The following is a 22,925-nucleotide window of genomic DNA, read 5'->3' as shown; positions in this document are numbered from 1 at the left end:
TTAAAGTTTTGTTTGAATGGTTAAATTTAGTCCCAAAACTTTTTTCCACAATGTAACCTTACCACAATGCTAGTTTTATAGGTTTTAATAGTGTCTCCAAATTCCAAGAGATAATAATTTTCAGGGTTTAGGAATGAGAAATGGGAATTCCTGAAATCCTAAGTTAGTCCTAAAATGCTTCCAACATTCTTCATACTCTTTACTCATTATCATGGATATGTGAAAAATTGTTTAATAAATAAGAAATATTACAATTAGTATTACTGACAAAGAACTACAACCTATAGAGAATATTTAAACACTGGAAAATGCAAGCAAACGTTAGTGGGTACTACTTGAATATAATGAAACCTACGGCTCTCCTAGCAAATTAGCAGTACTACACAGAATCATGAGTTATAACTGGACTCATTTTGCTTTCAAAACTTGGTATTCTTGGAACACCATTTATAGGACTTGTGTAAGGTATACTTCATATTTATACTTACTAATATTTATTTTATTTACATCATTATTTGCAGCAGACAGAAGCATAAATACACACTCAATAACATGGCAACAGTGACAAGCAAGAGCGAGCAATTAGTGCTTAGTGCTAGTGTGTGACTGCTCTCTCCCACACTCCTGTCCTGGTTCCTGGAGATGCCAACCTTACATGTCAGCTCCACGTGTCAGTGTAGGCCTGACATAGGTGCATTCCTTCAAACCAGTAACGTTTCTATGTTGACAATTAAAGCTTTAATTCTTGAAGGAGAATTGCAATATCTTCCCCCAATTTCCTGATTTCTCAACTGATTTTTCTTAGGATTCATGATTTAGGAAAACACTAATTTCCTGAGAAATGACAGGAAGAAAGTCCCACGTGGAAACACAAGTTTTCATGTTAGCTTTACTGCATTAAAAAGAAAACCCAATCTGCTTTTGAAGTGATCTCTATTAACCTATACCTGGAACTAATACCAGGGAATGTGGATAATCAGTTACCAGCACTCCTTTTATAATGACATCTGTGGCTCTAGGCTCTATTAGAGAGTAGAAACTTCTACTTTAAAAACAGATATGAAATGGCATTACTCTATAGTGACCATGAATCTTCCTGAACGGCCTATCTTTATCCCTAAGTAAACACAAATCTGGTCTTGGCTTCTGACAGAACAATTGCTATAGGGACCAAACGAATACCATGGCATTCTGCCACATCTTCTGAATTGTGCTCCTCAAATTCAATAGTTCGGTTTGTGGAATAAGTAGGAATATTACATTTGTGCTAATATATTTAAAAATGTTCTTTTCTGACATATATGGCCTTGAGCTAAATATTAGTCAGACTGTCATCAATGATGGTATGCAGCCTCGAGTCCTAGCAAAACCATATCAAATTCTCCTTACGTCAAGGGAGTCAAATAGCCATTTTTTTCAGACAACAAATATCTAGAGTTCTAAGAGACATTATTATCCTGAACAAATAAGACCAACACTGAAAGACACCCTGTGGCACAGCATCAGATTTATTACTGAAAGGCATACAATGCTGTGACACCAATCCATAATATATAGTTCAGGGCAACTTCCCTCTAAGCAAAAGACAAGTGTCCAAATCCTGGGAATTTTCATAGAGATACACAATTGGTATCAACAAATACAAGTCTCTCCTTTTCCCCAGCATCTAAACTAACTAAGAGGCCTGGCTAATAGCACAACAGGCCATCTGGAAGTTTGGGTGCTATTTTCCAGTATACAAACATGAGACCTTGCCTGGTTCCATCAAAAGTACAGGCAATAATTTCAAAAATACTACCCACTGGATAGACTATAGAGTTGTATGGAGATAACAACACAATACATACCATTCCTACATCATTCCCATTACAATGCTGCAAATACTGAGACCAGCTCTAGTTAAGCAGCTTCTCCAGACTGTTACAAAATCCTGTGTCACCACCTCCCACTGCTATCAGAGTACTTATCAGGACTCTGTGATGCCCAGTCACAGTACTTATCATATTCTGTTATAACCATCCGTGTGTCTGTTACTGTTATAACCTATACGAAAAGCAGAAGCTATTCTATTTACCATCAATAAATATTTGCTAAACAAATGGAGTTTCTTACTATCCTACATTCTTCTTGACCCTCAGCATTAGTATTTTCACTTGTTAACTCAACAAGTGTCTATTAAATATTAAACATCTACTATGTGCCAGGGACACTGTTAGGTACCTGGGATACATGATGAAGATGACAAACATCTTTTGGACCCTCATGGAATTATGCACAGCAGACAGACTTGAAGAGTTTGCAGAGGAAATGTAGAAGGCTATGGGAGTTGGGTGGGGCGGGTAGGTGGTCAAACCTAAGTCTTAGGATCAGGAACACATTTCTGGAGAAAGTGATTGCTAGGCTAAGAAATGATGGAGGAGGAGTTTGCAAGAATGGTGTGTAGGGAGAGAGAAAGAGGACAACAAGAGAGAATAGTATAGGTAAAGCCCTTCAGGTGGGAGAACCCAACTGGAAGATTCCATGTTAGTTTGCCTTCTATCAGTACTATGTACCCAAGCCCCAGATCACAAAATGAAGATGTGATCTTTGATTTGAGTGACTCAGAATTTAATAAACAGAAAATATCAAACTTTAAAATGGGAAATAATCATCTTTCCAGTCCTTCATTAGGCTTTCAGATGTATAAAACTAAATCTGGTTCAGTGGTACTAACACCTGATATCACATCAGACTCTTCCAAAATTGGGGGGAAAACAAAATCTGATGTCCATGGTTAACCTCAGACCAATTAACTAGAATCTCTGAAGGTAGGGCCCAAGCATCAGTATTTTTCAAAAGCTCCCCAGGATATTCTAAAGTTCAGCCAGAACTGATGACCACAGATCTAGTGGTAGCAACTCAAAAGCTGAGGAACGCTGCATTAGCTGTTCCCTTAGTCTCTTCCTGAAATGCACCTCTCCTAGCCACTCCAAAATCTTCCCACTGGTTGACTTCTTCCTGTGATTCAAATCTTAGCCTAAATGTTACTCCTCTAGGAAACCATCCCTGACCACACAATCTAAAGTAGCCCACCCACTTAATGTCCAATCACACAAGTTTAAATCTCTACAGTTTTTATCCCTATTTGATATTTGCCTTCTGTACTAGAATGCAAGTTCCATGAGACCAGGAACCTTGTCTGTATGGTTCACTGCTGTATTTCCAGTAGGAGTGCATTAAACATTTAATGAATGAAGTAAGCCAGAAGGCTAGCAGGATAGGGGTCCCACTCATGCACTGGAATTAAAAAAAAAAGAAAAGAAAAGAAAAGAAATGTTCTTAAGCTATAATTCTGACGAATTTAGGTTGGAAATTGATAAATCCAGATTGAACAGAATAGAGGACATTTTTTAAAACCTTTAAAAACTAGATATGGGCCAGAGTTCCATTTTATAAGTGAGCTCTACCTAGGAAGGAGACTAAAGAACATAAAATATTTAGTCTGGACTAGAATCAGCAAAGGTGTGAGTTGAGTCTTCATGAAGAGGAAAGGGATGATGAAGCATATGTTCAACATTTCCATTAGACAAAAAAAGGAGAAATGGTAATAAAGAGCAATTTAGAATTTAGCTTAGGCATAAGGAAAAATGTGCCAAGGGATATGCTGCGATGCCATAATGCCTATTAAAGACGGTAGTTAAAAGCATGATCCCTGCAAGTCTCCAAGACTGGTATGAAAATACTTCTGTTTAGCATGGCTCATGCACAAGTGCTACATTAAAGAAAGATGAATATAGAGTGGCCAGTTTTCTTTGAGTCTTGTAATTGTATAACTGAACTAGTTTAGAGCTGGTACCACTGAAAACAGCTAGAAGGAGAAAACATTAGTAAAAAGTTTCAAATATGCATTTTTGGGCAAAGAGAAAAATCCTCACACTTCTTCCTTGTTCAGAAAACTTTTGCTTAGGCCTGTCAAGTAAATTAATAATTCAGGTATCAAGAAAATTTTTGAAGATAAAATTAAGAAGTTATCTACAAGGTACACTTAAATGTGAGCACAAAAAAGAACCTCCAAATGTCAGCAGAACACTGACTATCTGGGTTGTCAACACAAAACTAGCAAGATATCATGTTAGCATCCTTCCCTCAAAGCCATTTCTCCTTTTATAATCCACAATTTCTAACGATGGAATCATCACTTTCCCAGCCACTCAGTACTTAATTTCAAAGCTTTGGAACCATTCTGGATTATTCCCACAGTTAGTTAATTGTCAAATCTTGTGGACTGTTACCTTGTAAGGGGGGAAAAAAAAGGAGTGGAAATTTATGGATTAAAGAGATTAAAAGACACATCAACCAAATGCATTGTATGGACCTTGTTTGGGTCTTAATTCAAACAAATCAACAGTAAAAAACAGATTATGAGACAACTGGGGAAATATGTACACTGACCAAACAAAAAATGGCATTTAGAAATATTGTTAATACTTTTAGGTGTGATGATGGCATTTTGTTTATGTTTTCGAAGTGCTCTTATCTTTTAGAAATGCATACTAAAATATTTACAGATGAAATGATATCTTGTTTTTGTTCCAAAATAACTTAAAGGGGATGGAGTTGGGTCTGGGGGTGAAGAAAAAGATGTAGTAAGATGAATTGACAACTGTTGAAGCTGGGTAATGGGTATGTGGAGGTTAGAGTAGAATTTTCTCTTCACTTCTGTGTATGCTTTAAAATTCCTATAATTTAAAAACTAGTTACAAATATGAACATATTTATATCTTTTTATTTACACATGCCATGCTCTTGGCTCTAAAACTCTCCACAACGCCCAACTGCTTAAATGCCGTAGACTAGCTTTCCAGGGCCGTTGCAGTGACCCTTGGTAACCCTTTGTCCTCCGTAAATGTGCCATGGGCACTGCCACCTATGAATCCTTACTTGCAATGCTCCTTCCCCTTGAAATGTGTCTCCCCATCAGACCACTTGTTCTTGGGCTTCTGTTTCTTTTCGGTCAAATCCAATCCCCTGTATAAACCCTTTCCTCTTCCACCCCAGATTTTAGTAAACCCTACCTCAGAAACTTTCTTAATAACCTATTCATCCTTTTTTTCCAAAGTTCCAAATCCTGTGCTCCAAGATAAAGACTTTAAATAATATTCATTTTATCTATAATGAAAACCTTACAAATATTTGCAAATACTGTATTATCAGAAATATCTTATTGCTGCTTACACAGAGTTCCAGTTTCTCTGGTCTGTGATCCGGTATAAAGGAAAGAACTGTTGGAGAGAGAAAGAATGGGGGCTGATGGGAGGATGGGTTAGGATGCACAGACAGAGAAGGTAGATTTCTTAGTGGGCTTACTGCAGGAAGTGTTTGAAAGTTACAGACTATCTGGGATTTTTATATATTCAGTTAATTTCTACAGATTAAGTCACTAACCAAATAATTATTAAGTGCCTATGTGGCAAGGAAAAAGGAGGTAATGAATATATAGAGTTCTGTGAAAACTTTAAGATACATTTAACATCGATAATTTATTATCTAAGTCAGAAATGTACAAGCAATTTTAATATAAGAACTATGAAGCACTTAATAAAGCACTGATTTTCAGCAACTGAAACTACAGCACACACGTGAAACAAAATCAATTTTACCTTATATTTCATTTTGGGACATGAATGAATGTAGAAACCCATATAATAGTAGCTGAGTTGAGATGTTTTCTCATGAAGTTGCCTAGTAAAAGCAATTTCTCTGCCAAAAGAAGAAGAAAAAAGATGAAGGTACAGTTAATTCTGGTTCCAATATTCAAAGAATTATATAATTTGATTACAAATATTTGATCAAATCTGACATTAAGCTATCAAAAATCTGTCATGAAAGAAAAACAATTTTAAAAGCACTTTAAGATGATTTTTACTACAGAGTCGCCAATAAAACTAAATTATTTGGGCAAATGCACCTAAGTTCCAAGTTTTACCCTGTATTGGGCTAATACCTGTTCTAAAATTCATATAAAATTAAAGGGATCTACTTAATATGATTTAAAACATATGTCTTGGGGTAATCAAAGAATCTGGCTTACCAAGTTACAAACAGTACAGAATACTTAAGAAAACTCAAAAGTTAATACATTTTGGGAAGACAACTAAGAGCATTACAGAATAATTAATATGACCAATTACGTGCAAATACTTTCAGCAGTTTATGATGTATAATTCCTTGCTATATCTAGATGCTACTTTAATATATCTTTTCCCTAAAACTACAGGGAAAAAATCATATCTCATTACTGTTTCTCTATTTGTTGGCATAGGCAAGGATTTCTTGAACAAAGAAACTGTATCTTTACTGCAATGCCCAAGTCTGATATGATTTTATTTTGTACTTGGATAAATCTTGGCACAGAATTTCATTCTACTTGCCCAGAATGAGTGTTAGTTGCATTTGAGTTTTAAGCAAAACTTCAATATATTTCTAAAGAATAAGAAAATTATTTGTTTCATGTTTCTTAGTCTTTCCTTTCTTTCATCTTCCTTTTTTTTTTTTTTTTTTTTTTGTGTAGCAATGGATGCTTGAAATTCAAGGAGAAATCAATTTTTATATTGTGCTTTTGGGGTTTCAAATTTAAATCTTTGAAGGGTTATTACCTTAAAAACTCATCTTTAACTGTCTGTATTTTAAACTTCAACTCGAGTGTGAGACCAACAGAAGAGATGTTTATTTTGTCCAAAAATTTAATTTTTCTGTAGCACACTAACTAATTTAACCTGTCTGGTCAGTTTATTTAAACAGTCTAATTACATGGAACCTAGAATAGGGAATGAGATCTTGTTATTCTGTACAGATTAATGTAATACCCTGATACAGTCAAGAGTATTTTGGGCAGACAACAAAAAAAGTCCCCTTGAGTAACTGGGGAAAAAATGTGGAACTATTAAACTTCCTCACCTTGGGAATTCCTGATATTCTCTCAAGCATTAGGGACTCTCAAATTAATAAGCCCAAGCCCTTGATCTTAAGGCTTGCCCTTATGAAATTTATTTCTGTAAGGGCAAAGCTAAGCCTACTTATAATTATGCCTAAGAGTCACCTCCAGAGAACCTCTATTGTTGCTCACATAAGGCCCCTCTCTTTAAGCCAACTCTGAAAATAAACTCACTACTCTCTCCCCTACATGAACATGACTTTCAGGGATGTAACTCTCCCTGGCAATGTGGGGCATGACTCTCAGGGATGACTGGGATTGACAATGCCATGTTGACCAAAAGGGGGAAAAGAAAAGAAATGAAACAAAATAAAGGTTTAGTGGCTAAGAGATTTCAAATACCAGTTGAGAGGTCATTCTGGAGGTTACTCTTATGCAAGCTTCAGCCAGATATTGCAATTTGCCACAGTATGCCAAGCCACAACCAGCAGTATTTCTGAAAACCCTGAAGAATACCCTGGGCTCTATCTGAGACTCTACAAAAGTTTTACTTAGTAAATTTATTTTTTCAGAAACGTAAGGCATTCAGATTATTCCTATGCCAGATGAGACCTGAAACCCAGAGGAAGAAGTCTTTCCAGGAACATAAACCAGTTTCATTCCTCTACCCCATAAGGTCAATACCCCTTTCCAGCAAGAAGAAGTTAAAATGGTCACTGCCCAGGTATCTCTGAAGATTGAGAGAACGATCAAATGAGAGGGAGGAAACATAACTGAGAACTTAGCATTTAACAAATGCTTATGACTACTGACTCATTATATAGATACTTCTTTTTAGTTTCTAGTGTATTAGAATAGTCAGAAGGAAATACCTGAAACTGCTGAACTGTAATACAGTAGCCTTGATCTTTGATAATGATTATATAACTATACAGCTTTTACTGTGTGATCGTGTGATTGTAAAAACCTTGTGACTGACACTCCCTTTATGTAACAAATGTAGGACCACATAAAGTTCACAAGGAATTTCCTAGCCATGGTGGCTGGCACTCCTTCTGGGTCCTGCCCATGTGAGTGAGCTGTATCATCAGCCCCCCAGCTGCTCAGGCCCCAAACCTGAGTCATCCTTAAATGTTCTTTTTTCTGACTCCCACAACCAATCCACTAGCAGTCCTGTTGGCTCAAACTCCACAATATACCCTCAATCTGATCGTATCTTACCAACTCAACCTCGAATATCTAGGTCCTAGCCACCACGATGGTTCATTTGGATGACAACAGCCTCTATACTGTTTTTCCTGTTTCTTCTCTTGCCCCTCCATAATCCCCACACAGAACATGAAGACGTTCTTTACAATGCTATTCAGATGGGGTAACCTCCCTACACATCTGTGTTGGGTTGGTATCACACTTAGGTAAGATCCAAGCTTCCTTCCTTGACCTACAAGGTTTGCTCAATCTGCCCCCTCCTCACCAATGCCACCTACCTCTCTGTCCTTCCTGAATACCACTTTATGCTATGCATCCTTCTCCAGACCCTAGCCTTTAAGACCTTCTTTCATTTATTCCAAATGGGCAAGCAAATGCCATGCCTCAAAGCACTTGGACTTGCTACCCTCAGATTTTTACATGACTGGCTCCCTTCCTTCTCCTCCCCTCAAATGCTACTTGATCAGAGAGGTCTTTTCTGACCAACCTGTATAGTACAGGCCTCATGCCTACCACCACTGATTTTATTTTCACCACAATGTTATGTAGTATCTAAAATTACGCTGTAGGTGTTCTTCTAAGTTACTGACTGCTTTGACAAAGCTAGAAACTCTGTTGGCCCCACTTCTATAAATGGTGCCAGTACACATACATTGTGCTCAATAAATATTTGTTAAACAAATAAATTACATTCCTAAAAATCAACTTGTTAAAAATACGTAAATAAAAGCCTTGCTCATGATCCCCAATTCAAACATGTTTAATCTGCAGACTAGATTACATAAATATCTAAAAATAAAAACTTTTAAACTGATTGTAGGATTGTTTATGAAACCAAAGAAATGGAGGAAAAACCATCTAACCAGGTTTCACTGAAATATAGGCAACTTGTAACCTATTCTCCCCAATTCTGCTTCAAAATGTCAATCTCTCAGCTTCTCCTCTCTTCTGTAAGGCCAGTAGCTCACATTCTCAGAACATGAAAAGAAGTCACAAGACACACTGCAGTAGAAACTTAGTCCCTCAACTAACTGCAACAGCTTTCATGCTATCAAGCTCTTCTGCTACTTCCTCAAAGCTCTCCAGCTATAGGACTTTCAAGAGACATACCAATTAAATAGAACTTTCTGATATTTCAAAAAACTGATTACTTTACACCTCAAATACAGTCGGATTTCTAAACCATCTCTTCGTTTCCTGAGACCTGCAATCACATTTCTTACATAGACTGGGATTCATTACGTAGGAAATGAGTATTATTCTTAATGCTCATCTGAAAGTCTAGAAAAATCTAAAGCTACATATTGTAAAGATATAAAAAGAAAACAGCAACAATTTCCAAGTATTGGCTGATTTTGGTAAAAAGGAGATATATCTTTTTCTGAAATAAAATAAACTTGTGAAGTTATATAATGTGGGCAAATATAAACTTCTAAGGTTACAAAATATGAATGCTTTAAATCATCTGCTCTAATCTCAAGAACAAGAGCCATGAATATGTTCATGTTACCTTATACAAAAAACGCAATTAAATATACAAGAAAAATAAAAAATTATTAAAGATATCAGTTAGAAATGTACAATTGTGAATTTGTTATAATTTTGTATTAAGAGAAAAAGTCAGGTGAAAAATATCAAGATGAAGAACTTCTTTGCATTGTGAGCCATGGAAACAACAACAAAAATCATTAATTATGGACCAGAATTTTAAAAACAATCAAATTGCTGATTAAGAAGGAAAATCATCTGCAGTAATGAAAATGTTCAAACACTGACTGTGGTGATGAATGCACAACTATATGATGGTACTGTGAACAACTGATTGTATGCTTTGGATATATTGTATGGCATGTGAATATATCTCAATAAAAAAGAGTAATATCAACTCTTCCACTTCTATAACTAAGAAAAGGAACATATGTAATGATTAAAATAAGTACTCTAGAAGCATATTCTATCATAACTTGAAATATGTGAACATCAGAATTCCTAGGAAACATAAAGAGACAAACAACACAATGACACAGAAGGAGAAAAAGAGAGTCAAGCTCCCAGACAAACAAAAGAGAAATAATTTCCAACCCTCCTCCCCGCCTCTACCACATATACACACGAACAAGCAGGAATAAAAATAAAGAAAAACATTTTCAACGAATAAAACCCTAATCTTCTTGCCACTAGGACAATACACCTACAAAGGTTTGTGCTGTGTTGCATGTATTTGCCACCATGGACCTAAAAGGGGAATTATCAGTATCACAGTCAAGTTGACAGCCAGCGGCATCCGGCCCTGTTCTGTACCTTTACACTACTGTATATATATTCAGACTCATATTGCTTTAATTTATTTACACCAGATCCTTTAACTTTTAATTAATAATGAAAAAACATATATGTAGCAATGACATGAAAATACACAACATTTAAGGTAGATAAGTGGTTCTGATGGGGGGGTTAAATAAATGTATAAACAATATGAGCATCCCACAAATACAGTGACTTGTCATACACTAGACAGAACCCTTCAAAGCCAGAGCAACAAATTAGTATAATCTACTACCTAGCAGGATTTCTATTGTTATATAATGAAATACAATCAAATGAACAATGATTTGTAGTTCTATCTGACCCATTACAACTGCCAGAAGCAATCTTACCGTAGTGCAGAGTAGACACCCAAAGACAGATGTGAATAATCAGGATCGTAATACAGATACACGGACGACACGCAGTACGGAAGGATATCAATCACCCCCACAGCAATGATCTTTCCATCGAGCCAGTACTGCTGGTGAAAGGAGCCGTAACCACAATCTGGCCCATTAGGCAGAGTCTCAACCTGTGAAAAAGTACACAACACCAACACCAACAGTTTGCCATTTTTCTTTTTATATTAGAAATCTTAAAAGTCAATCTAGTATAGTTTGTTTTACTCAGGTGAGCAAATTCTTGTTCCCTGATCACATCTGTTCAGCTGCAAAACTTTTTACTTACAGAAGCTCTGGCTCAACAAAAGAAGAGATATCAATTTTTTTCCAACTAATTTTCTCCCAAATTTGACAGAAGAAATAAACATTTTATAGGATAAGAAATTACTAAATTGTGCTTTTCTGTTCCACCCAAAAGTTGGGAAAAAAATAGTGTGGGAGAGAAAGATGGAAAACATAAAAGAAGGTAACTGAAAAAGGAGAGCTGTCTCCATACTTCTGGTCAGCCCCTGTTCTGTGACCACCCCTGCACTGACAAGGCATTTGATCCTATTATTTTTCCTAGATAAGAGTTCCTACACAAGTTAAAAGGGCTATGACATTTCTCCTTACTATCCAAAGGAAAATAAAGTTATTTCCTCATCATTATCTTAATGTAACTATAATCCCACAAAGAAATCTAGAGACTTCAAAGCATACTTATCTTTCTGTAAATATAGCTAGGTGAGTGATAAGTCTCATTTTAAAATTCAAAATTCAAAGTGATTTTAAATTAACTATTCTTAAATAATCATATAAGGAAAATTATGAAAAATGCTTTATTAGAGACTGAATGGATGTTAGAGATTAATAGTCAAGCAAACAAATGCAAAACAATAAATAATATTTACCCAGTTAAAGTGACAGAGAATGTATATGAGCAAAACCTAGAAGAGATTAAGGAAAAGTGGCAAAGAGCAGACTCGCTAATACCAAAGTCAGATAAAGATATTACAAGAAAGGAAGCCTACAGACCAGTATCTCTCTTGAACATAAATGCAAAAATTCTCAACAAAATACCAGCAAATCAAATCCAAAATGTATACAAAGAATTATACACTGTGACCAAGTGGAATTTATCCCAGATATGCAAGGCTGGCTCAATATTCAAAAAATGATTAAGTAATCCACCACATCAACAGGCAAAAGAAGAAAAATCATGCAATTATATTGATTGATGCAGAAAAAGCATTTGACAAAATCCAACATCCATTCATGATTAAAAACTCTCAGCAAACTAAAAAGATGCTTTCCCCTTAAAATCAGGAATAAGTCAAGATGTCCTCTCTCATGACTCTTATTCAACGGTGTACTGGAAGTCCCAGCTAGTGCAACAAGACAAGAAAAGGAAATAAAAGGTACAGAGATTGGTAAGGAAGAAATAATTTTTTTTTTTTTTATTCACAGACAGCAGGATTGTTGTCTATGTAAACAATCGTAAAGAATCAATACAAGAACTCCTGGAACTAATAAGCAAGGTTGCAGGATACAAAGCTAATAAACAAAAGTCAATTGCTTCTTATATACCAGGAATTTGAAATTAAAAACATGTTATTTGCAACAGCACCAAAGCAATGAAGTATTTAGATATAAATCTTTAAAAAAGGTATACAATCTAAATGTTGAAACCTACAAACCTCTGAGGAAAGAAATCAGAGAAGACCTAAATAAATGGAGAGATATTCCATGTTCAGGGACAGACTCAACATTGTTAGGATGTCAATTCTTCCTAACGTGATATACAGATTCAACACAATCTCAATCAAACTCCCAGCAAACAATTTTATAGATATCAACAAACTGACTCTAAGGTTTATATCAAAAGACAAAAGACCCCAAATAGCCAACACAATACTGACAAACAAAATCAGAGGATTGATACCACCTGACTTCAAGGCTTACTATACAGCTACAATAATAAAGACAGCATGGTACTGGCAAAAAAATAGACACATCGAGAAGTGGAACAGAATACAAAGCTCAGAAACAGACCCACACAAATACAGTCAACTAGACTTCGACACAGGAGTAAAGGCAATACAATGGAGAAAAGACAGTTGTTACAAAAAATGGCACTGGGGTAACTGGATATCCATGTGCAAAAAATCAATTTATACACAGATCTTATGCCTGTCAAAAAAATGAATCACAGATTAAAATGTAAAATGCAAAACAATAAGATTTCTAAATGATAACACAGAAGAAAAGTTTAGGTGGCCCTGGATTTGTCAATGAGTTTTTTAGTACAACACCAAAAGCACCGTCCAGGGGGAAAAAAAAAGATAAACTTTTTTTTTTTTCACATATTGGGTTTTTGTTGTCGTTGTTGTTTCACATTAAAAACTTCTGCTCTGGGAAAAACACTGTTAAGAGAGTGAAAAGACAAGCCACAGACTGACAGAAAATATTTACAAATCACGTATCTGATAAAGGACTTGCATCCAAAGAACTCTTAAAACTCAACTAAGTAGACACAAATAATGCAATGAACAAGTGGGTAAAAATCTGCACAGACACCTCTCTAAAGAAGATATCCAGATGGCAATCACATATGAAAAGATACTCAATCTCATTTGTCATTAGGGAATTGCAAATTATAACAACAATGAGATAGCCCTTATTAAAATGGCTCAAATTAAAAAAAAAAAAAAAAACAGCAATAACAAATGGTGGTAAGGACGGGAAGCAAAGGGAACTCTCAATTATTGCTGTGAGAATGCAAAATAGTATAGTCATATTGGAAAATGGTTTGACAATTTCTTACAAAGCTAGATATAGTCTTACCATATGATCCAGCAATCGAGCACCTAGGTATTTATCCAGTTGATTTGGAAACTTAGGTTCACACAAAACCCCCCAAACTTACCAACAAACGTTTATAGCAGCTTTATTCATAATCAACCCAAACTGGAAGCAACCATACTATCTTTCAATAGGAGAATGGACAAACCGTAGTAAATCCATATAATGAAATATCATTCAGTGATAAAAAGAAATGAGCTTTTAAACCCCAAAAAGACACGAAGGTACTTTAAATGAATGTTGCTAAATGAAATAATCATATAGTCTAAAAAAGACCACAAACTATATGACTACAATTATGCGCTATTCTGTAAAAGGTGAAACTACAGAGACAGTAAAAAGACCAGTATTTGCCAGGGGTTTGGGGGAAGAGAGAGAAGGATGAAAGTGAAGCCCAGAGGACTTTTAGGGCAGCAAAACTATTCAACTACTCTGTAGGGTGGATACATAACATTATGCTTTTAGCAAAACCCATAAGACTATGCAGTGCAAATTAAAAAAAAAAAAAAAAAATCATTTTGGAGGTCGGGGGATCCCAGGAAGAAATGCAGACTGTCTTCAAATACATGAAACAAACTTACTGAAGGGGGTTGGGGAAAGGTGTCCACCTAAGTAACTCTGGAAATGATGAAGTCTGCAAGGCTAAAGGCAAAAGGAACTGCAAACTGATGGGAGTATGTCAAAGGGGCACAGGAGCCAACTGAAAGCCAAAACTAGAACAATTTGACCAACAAAATGAATAAAGCAGTACTGAATTATAACCCAAAGTCCAAAATAAATATCTGTGAGTCCGTATTGACATAGATTATTGAATAAACTAGTGAATGGAGGAAAACGCAGAAAAATGTCAAATAATTTATGTAGGTGCTCCACCTTAAAGCAGGGGAAGCATAATTCCCCACTCCTAAGGATGGGGTACACATGACAACTTCCTTCCAAAGAATACCATACTGAAAGGGGGAAAAAGTAACTTTACGGTGGAGAACCCTGTCAAACACTACTTCAGCCTGGTGATAAAGGTCAATGACAACAACAAAATCGAATGGGTTTGCTTAGGTGCTAGAAGGATTGGTGATCTCTGCAATTTCCATTGCTGTTGTTGAAATGTTGTTTGGGCAACTGTAATAAATTACGTCAAAACCAGTTTTAGCATTCACTGTCACATATAGCCCTGCTCTTAACAGTCATTACTATTCCCTAGAAACAGATAGTCTAAAGACTAGAGCAGATGATCAAACAGAAGCATTATCCAAAAGAAAACAGGAAAGGATATTAACCTGTTATGACTACAACACCTGAATTGACACCAATATTCTAAACTGCTAATAGATTTGAAGCCTAATCAGCTAAGAAATTAAGACGGCTCCAAACATGTTACGAGAAATAAACAATTTGGTACACATTATTGAATTTTGTGAAATCATCTTTTAAATGCAAGCCCCGAGGCTTATAAGATATTTAAAAGTGATTGTGCAGGAAAGTGACCACTCCAGTACAGGGGAAAAAGAGAAAAGCTCTCAGTTCATGATACGTAAAGTGGGGAACCTGTCAAACGTCAGAAAATCTCTAAGTCAAGGGCCAATTAGATGGCTTTGAAATGAATTTAAATTCTTCCATGAGTTCAACTTAAAGTATCATTCCAGAAATGTATTTAATTCTTCATTCAAAAATGTATTTATCCAGGACATAACAAGTATAAACTCAGTAAGAACATTTTCAATAGATAACTGTGCCGGTTTGAATGTATTATGTCCCCCAGAAAAAGCCATATTCTTTGATGCAATCTTGTGGGGCAGACATAATACTGGGGATTAAGTTGGAACGTTTGGATTAGGTTGTTTGCATGGAGATGCGCCCCACCCAACTGTAGATGATAACTGATGGGATATTTCCATGGAGGCGTGGCCCCACCCATTCAGGGTGGGCCTTGATCAGTGGAGCCATATAAATGGGCTGACTCAAAGAGAAGAAACTCAGTGCAGCTGTGAGTGACATTTTGAAGAGGAGCAAGCTTGCTAGAGAGGAACATCCTGGGAGAAAGCCATTTTGAAACCAGAACTTTGGAGCAGACGCCAGCCACGTGCCTTCCCAGCTAACAGCGGCTTTTCTGGATGCCATTTGCCATCCTCCAGTGAAGGTACCTGATTACTGATGTGTTACCTTGGACACTTTATGGCCTTAAGACTGTAACTGTATAGCCAAATAAACCCCCTTTTTAGAAAAGCCAATCCATCTCTGGTGTTTTGCGTTCTGCAGCATTAGCAAACTAGAACAATAACCAATATATTCATTAGCCCTAAATATAAATTAGTACAACTTGTACCAGCTTGGGATGGTTTTTTCAAGCTGCAATTACCTTCTCAGTTTCAACTGTTTTCTTCTCTCTCATTCCATGGACTTCCTATTTGAAAACCTGGCTCTATTTACTTACTGGCTTGTTCTTTTTTGAATCTATTCATGACCAATTTGCTTCACAATGGGCATTATTCCCATCTCTTAAATCATGTGAAATTTGGGATGTTCTCCATCTGCAAAGCACACTATAGAGATATAAGCAGTCTTATAACCACATAGAAAGGAATAAGCCATATAAACTATCTGCTCGACTCCCATCACTTCACAAGATGTGGAAACATGAAATCCTGAGAAGTCAATTAAGTAGTTCAAAGATCACAAAACCAGTGCATTATAAACTGACTCACAAACTGGTCTCCTGGCCCCTAGATCAATGCTATTTTTTTATTTTATAAAAATATTAGCTAATCAAACTTATTTAATAAAGTCACTTTTCAAAAATCCTTAGCATATCGAAGTCAGTAAATAAAGCTACAAAGACAATCTTCTAACATTTCTTTTTTATTTTCTTAAAATTTGGCATGCTATATTCCTTTTCTTTCAAAATGTCTTTTTGACAATTAAAATATGAACAATTTCTTTTCCTCCCGTCAGGCCCTCACTGACCTAATCAAAGAAACCAGATTTCAAAATTGGCAGATACGAATAACGAATAAAACCATTACATGACAATGTATTTTATGAAAAATAACTATATTTTCCTAAATTAAAATAAAAGTGAGAAGAATGGCAGTGTTTTACATTTTTGCCAATCTCTTTCATGTCTGACTTCACAGAGGATAGCTGGATTCTCCTGTCTGCTTCTCCATTTATCTGATGCCACCATGTGGTCTCTGGAAGACACCCCCATATTCTCATGAGAGAATGAGAGTGAAAATAGGCACATAATGTCTTCATGTTATGAAAATAATTTTGACTTTGAGAAAACCCTCAAAAGGTCTCAGGATTAGGGGTTGCAGGTCCACCCTTTTGGTGACTACTAATACAAATGTATTTTTTTTTTTTTTTTTTTTTTTTTTTTTTTTACAAAACAAATTGTACTTTAGATTGTTTACAGTACCATTACATAGTTGTACATTCATCACCTAAATCAATCCCTGACACCTTCATTAGCACACACACAAAAATAACAAGAATAATAATTAGAGTGAAAAAGAGCAATTGAAGTAAAAAAGAACACTAGGTACCTTTGTCTGTTTGTTTGCTTCCCCTACTTTTCTACACATCGATCCATAAACTAGACAAAGTGGAGTTTGGTCCTTATGGCATTCCCAATCCCACTGTCACCCCTCATAAGCTACATTTTTATACAACTGTCTTCGAGATTCATGGGTTCTGGGTTGTAGTTTAATAGTTTCAGGTATCCACCACCAGCTACCCCAATTCTTTAGAACCTAAAAAAGGTTGTCTAAAGTGTGCGTAAGAGTGCCCACCAGAGTGATCTCTCGGCTCATTTTGGAATCTCTCTGCCACTGAAGCTTATTTCATTTCCTTTCACATCCCCCTTTTGGTCAAGAAGATGTTCTCCATCCCACGATGCCGGGTCTACATTCCTCCCCGGGAGTCATATTCCACGTTGCCAGGGAGATTCACTTCCCTGGGTGTCTGATCCCACGTAGGGGGGAGGGCAGTGATTTCACCTTTCAAGTTGGCTTAGCCAGAGAGAGAGGGCCACATCTGAGCAACAAAGAGGCATTCAGGAGGAGACTCTTAGGCACAAATACAGGGAGGCCTAGCCTCTCCTTTGCAGCAACCGTCTTCCCAAGGGTAAAACTTATGGTAGAGGGCTCAACCCATCAAACCACCAGTCCCCTATGTCTGTGGTCATGTTAGCAACCATGGAGGTGGGGTAGGCGAATACCCCTGCATTCTCCACAGGCTCCTCAAGGGGGCACTACATCGTTTTTTTTTTTTTGTTTTTTTTTTTTTTTCCTTGTTTGTCTTTTTTCTTTTTTTTTTTTTTTTAACTTTCCCTTCTTTTTTCAAATCAACTGTATGAAAAAAAAAGTTAAAAAGAAAACAAACATACAATAAAAGAACATTTCAAAGAGACCATAGCAAGGGAGTAAGAAAAAGACAACTAACCTAAGATAACTGCTTAACTTCCAACATGTTCCTACTTTACCCCAAGAAAGTTACATACTATAGCAACATTTCAGTGAACTTGTTCCTACTACATCCATCAGAAATTAACAGACCATAGTCATTTCTGGGCATCCCCAGAACGTTAAATAGCTTATCTGTTCTTCTTGGATTATTGTTCCCCCTTCCTTAATTGCTCTCTACTGCTAGTTCCCCTACATTCTACATTATAAACCCTTTGTTTTACATTTTTCAAAGTTCACATTAGTGGTAGCATATAATATTTCTCTTTTTGTGCCTGGCTTATTTCGCTCAGCATTATGTCTTCAAGGTTCATCCATGTTGTCATATGTTTCACCAGATCGTTCCTTCTTACTGCCGCGTAGTATTCCATCGTGTGTATATACCACATTTTATTTGCCCACTCATCTGTTGATGGACATTTGGGATGTTTCCATCTCTTGGCAATTGTGAATAATGCTGCTATGAACATTGGCGTGCAGATATCTGTTCGTGTCACTGCTTTCCGATCTTCCGGGTATATCCCGAGAAGTGCAATCGCTGGATCGAATGGTAGCTCTATCTCTAGTTTTCTAAGGAACTGCCAGACTGACTTCCAGAGTGGCTGAACCATTATACAGTCCCACCAACAATGAATAAGAGTTCCAATTTCTCCACATCCCCTCCAGCATTTGTAGTTTCCTGTTTGTTTAATGGCAGCCATTCTAACCGGTGTTAGATGGTATCTCATTGTGGTCTTAATTTGCATCTCTCTAATAGCTAGTGAAGCTGAACATTTTTTCATGTGTTTCTTGGCCATTTGTATTTCCTCTTCAGAGAACTGTCTTTTCATATCTTTTGCCCATTTTATAATTGGGCTGTCTGTACTATTGTCATTGAGTTGTAGGATTTCTTTGTATATGCAAGATATCAGTCTTTTGTCAGATACATGGTTTCCAAAAAATTTTTCCCATTGAGTTGGCTGCCTCTTTACCTTTTTGAGAAATTCCTTTGAGGTACAGAAACTTCTAAGCTTGAGGAGTTCCCATTTATCTATTTTCTCTTTTGTTGCTTGTGCTTTGGGTGTAAAGTCTAGGAAGTGGCCTCCTAATACAAGGTCTTGAAGATGTTTTCCTACATTATCTTCTAGGAGTTTAATGGTACTTTCTTTTATATTGAGATCTTTGGTCCATTTTGAGTTAATTTTTGTGTAGGGGGTGAGGTAGGGGTCCTCTTTCATTCTTTTGGATATGGATATCCAACTCTCCCAGCCCCATTTGTTGAAAAGACCATTATGGCTCAGTTCGGTGACTTTGGGGGCCTTATCAAAGATCAGTCGGCCATAGATCTGAGGGTCTATCTCTGAATTCTCAATTCGATTCCATTGATCTATATGTCCATCTTTGTGCCAGTACCATGCTGTTTTGGCAACTGTGGCTTTATAATAAGCTTCAAAGTCAGGGAGTGTAAGTCCTCCCACTTCGTTTTTCTTTTTTAAAGTGTCTTTAGCAATTCGAGGCATCTTCCCTTTCCAAATAAATTTGATAACTAGCTTTTCCAAGTCTGCAAAGTAGGTTGTTGGAATTTTGATTGGGATTGCATTGAATCTGTAGATGAGTTTGGGTAGAATTGACATCTTAATGACATTTAGTCTTCCTATCCATGAACATGGAATATTTTTCCATCTTTTAAGGTCCCCTTCTATTTCTTTTAGTAGAGTTATGTAGTTTTCTTTGTATAGGTCTTTTACATCTTTGGTTAAGTTTATTCCTAGGTACTTGATTTTTTTAGTTGCTATTGAAAATGGTATCTTTTTCTTGAGTGTCTCTTCAGTTTGTTCATTTCTAGCATATAGAAACATTACTGACTTATGTGCATTAATCTTGTATCCCGCTACTTTGCTAAATTTGTTTATTAGCTCTAGTAGGTGTATCGTCGATTTCTCAGGGTTTTCTAGATATAAGATCATATCATCTGCAAACAATGACAGTTTTACTTCTTCTTTTCCAATTTGGATGCCTTTTATTTCTTTGTCTTGCCGGATTGCCCTGGCTAGCACTTCCAGCACAATGTTGAATAACAGTGGTGACAGCGGGCATCCTTGTCTTGTTCCTGATCTTAGAGGGAAGGCTTTCAGCCTCTCACTATTGAGTACTATGCTGGCTGTGGGTTTTTCATATATGCTCTTTATCATGTTGAGGAAGTTTCCTTCAATTCCTACCTTTTGAAGTGTTTTTATCAAAAAGGGATGTTGGATTTTGTCAAATGCTTTTTCAGCATCTATTGAGATGATCAATTGATTTTTCCCTTTCGAGTTTTTAATGTGTTGTAATACATTGATTGTTTTTCTTATGTTGAACCATCCTTGCATGCCTGGAATGAACCCCACTTGGTCATGGTGTATGATTTTTTTAATGTGTCTTTGGATTCGATTTGCAAGTATTTTGTTGAGGATTTTTGCATCTATATTCATTAGGGAGATTGGCCGGTAGTTTTCCTTTTTTGTAGCATCTTTGCCTGGTTTTGGTATTAGATTGATGTTAGCTTCATAAAATGAATTAGGTAGTGTTCCATTTTTTTCAATGTTTTGAAAGAGTTTGAGTAAGATTGGTGTCAGTTCTTTCTGGAAAGTTTGGTAGAATTCCCCTGTGAAGCCATCTGGCCCTGGGCATTTATTTGTGGGAAGATTTTTGATGACTGATTGGATCTCTTTGCTTGTGATGGGTTGGTTGAGGTCTTCTATTTCTTCTCTGGTCAGTCTAGGTTGTTCATATGTTTCCAGGAAATTGTCCATTTCTTCTACATTATCCAGTTTGTTGCCATACAGTTGTTCATAATATCCTCTTATAATTTTTTAATTTCTTCAGGATCTGCAGTTATGTCACCTTTTTCATTCATTATTTTGTTTATATGGGTCTTCTCTCTTTTTGATTTTGTCAGTCTAGCTAGGGGCTTGTCAATCTTGTTGATCTTCTCAAAGAACCAACTTTTGGTGATATTTATCCTTTCTATTGTTTTTTTGTTCTCTATGTCATTTATTTCTGCTTTAATCCTTGTTATTTCTTTTCTTCTACTTGGTTTAGGATTGGTTTGCTGTTCATTTTCTAGCTTCTTCAGTTGATCCATTAGTTCTTTGATTTTGGCTCTTTCTTCCTTTTTAATATATGCGTTTAGTGCTATAAATTTCCCCCTTAGCACTGCTTTTGCTGCATCCCATAGGTTTTGGAATGTTGTGTTCTCATTTTCATTCGTCTCTATATATTTAGCAATTTCTCTTGCTATTTCTTCTTTAACCCACTGATTGTTTAGGAGTGTGTTGTTTAACCTCCAGGTATTTGTGAATTTTCTAAGTCTCTGATGGTTATTGACTTCTAATTGTATTCCATTGTGGTCAGAGAATGTGCTTTGAATAATTTCAATCTTTTTAAATTTATTGAGGCTTGTTTTATGTCCCAGCATATGATCTATTCTGGAGAAAGTTCCGTGAGCACTAGAAAAGTATGTGTATCCTGTTGATTTGGGATGTAATGTCCTGTAGATGTCTGTTAAATCTAATTCATTTATCAGATTGTTTAGGTTTTCAATTTCCTTATTGGTCTTCTGTCTGGTTGATCTATCTATAGGAGAGAGTGATGTGTTGAAGTCTCCCACAATTGTTGTGGAAACATCAATTGCTTCCTTTAGTTTTGCCAATGTTTCTCTCATGTATTTTGTGGCACCTTGATTGGGTGCATAGACATTTACGATTGTTATTTCTTCTTGCTGAATTGCCCCTTTTATTAGTATGTAGTGGCCTTCTTTGTCTCTCAAAACATCCCTGCATTTGAAGTCTATTTTATCTGAGATTAATATTGCTACACCTGCTTTCTTTTGGCTGTGGCTTGCATGAAATATTTTTTTCCATCCTTTCACTTTCAGTTTCTTTGTGTCCCTGTGTCTAAGATGAGTCTCTTGTATGCAACATATTGATGGTTCATTTTTTTTGATCCATTCTGCGAATCTATATCTTTTAATTGGGGAGTTTAATCCATTTACATTCAACGTTAAAACCGTGAAGGCATTTCTTGAATCGGCCATCTTATCCTTTGGATTATGTTTGCCATATTTTTCCCTCTCTCTATTAATATCCTTTATTGTACCCATACCGAATCTCTTTAGTACTGAACCTTTCTCCAAGTCTCTCTGTCCTGTCTTTGTTTCTCTGTCTGTAGGGCTCCCTTTAGTATCTCCAGTAGGGCAGGTCTCTTGTTAGCAAATTCTCTCAGCATTTCTTTGTCTGTGAAAAATTTAAGCTCTCCCTCAAATTTGAAGGAGAGCTTTGCTGGATAAAGTATTCTTGGCTGGAAATTCCTCTCACTCAGAATTTTAAATATATCGTGCCACTGCCTTCTCGCCTCCATGGTGGCTGCTGAGTAGTCACTACTTAGTCTTATGCTGTTTCCCTTGTATGTGGTGAATTGCTTTTCTCTTGCTGCTTTCAGAACTTGCTCCTTCTCTTCTATGTTTGACAGTGTGATCAGTATATGTCTCGGAGTGGGTTTTTTTGGATTTATTCTATTTGGAGTTCGCTGAGCATTTATGATTTGTGTATTTATGTTGTTTAGAAGATTTGGGAAGTTTTCCCCAACAATTTCTTTGAATACTCTTCCTAGACCTTTACCCTTTTCTTCCCCTTCTGGGACACCAATGAGTCTTATATTCGGACGTTTCATATTATCTATCATATCCCTGAGGTCCATTTCGAGTTTTTCAATTTTTTTCCCCATTCTTTCTTTTATGTTTTCATTTTCCATTCTGTCATCTTCCAGGTCACTGAT

The 22,925-nt window shown here is 36.4% G+C and overlaps 1 protein-coding gene across 9 annotated transcripts in view; it reads right to left on the bottom strand.

The window, feature by feature from the left end:
• Positions 1-22,925, bottom strand: part of ATE1 (arginyltransferase 1) — a 217,904-nt gene that overhangs the window by 113,740 nt on the left and 81,239 nt on the right. For all 9 annotated transcript variants that reach the window (XM_037803975.1, XM_037803974.1, XM_037803969.1 and 6 more), the window contains 2 exons: positions 10,780-10,961; positions 5,640-5,739 (listed from right to left, as the gene is read on the bottom strand). In XM_037803975.1, coding sequence (XP_037659903.1) covers positions 5,640-5,739; positions 10,780-10,961 — 282 coding nt within the window. The remainder of the gene's footprint in view (positions 1-5,639; positions 5,740-10,779; positions 10,962-22,925) is intronic.

The sequence above is a fragment of the Choloepus didactylus genome, chromosome 15, assembly GCF_015220235.1.
Source record: "Choloepus didactylus isolate mChoDid1 chromosome 15, mChoDid1.pri, whole genome shotgun sequence".
Lineage (NCBI taxonomy): Eukaryota > Metazoa > Chordata > Mammalia > Pilosa > Megalonychidae > Choloepus > Choloepus didactylus.
The sequence above is the reverse complement of the archived record's forward strand: the minus strand, read 5'-3'. Positions and strand labels throughout refer to the sequence as shown.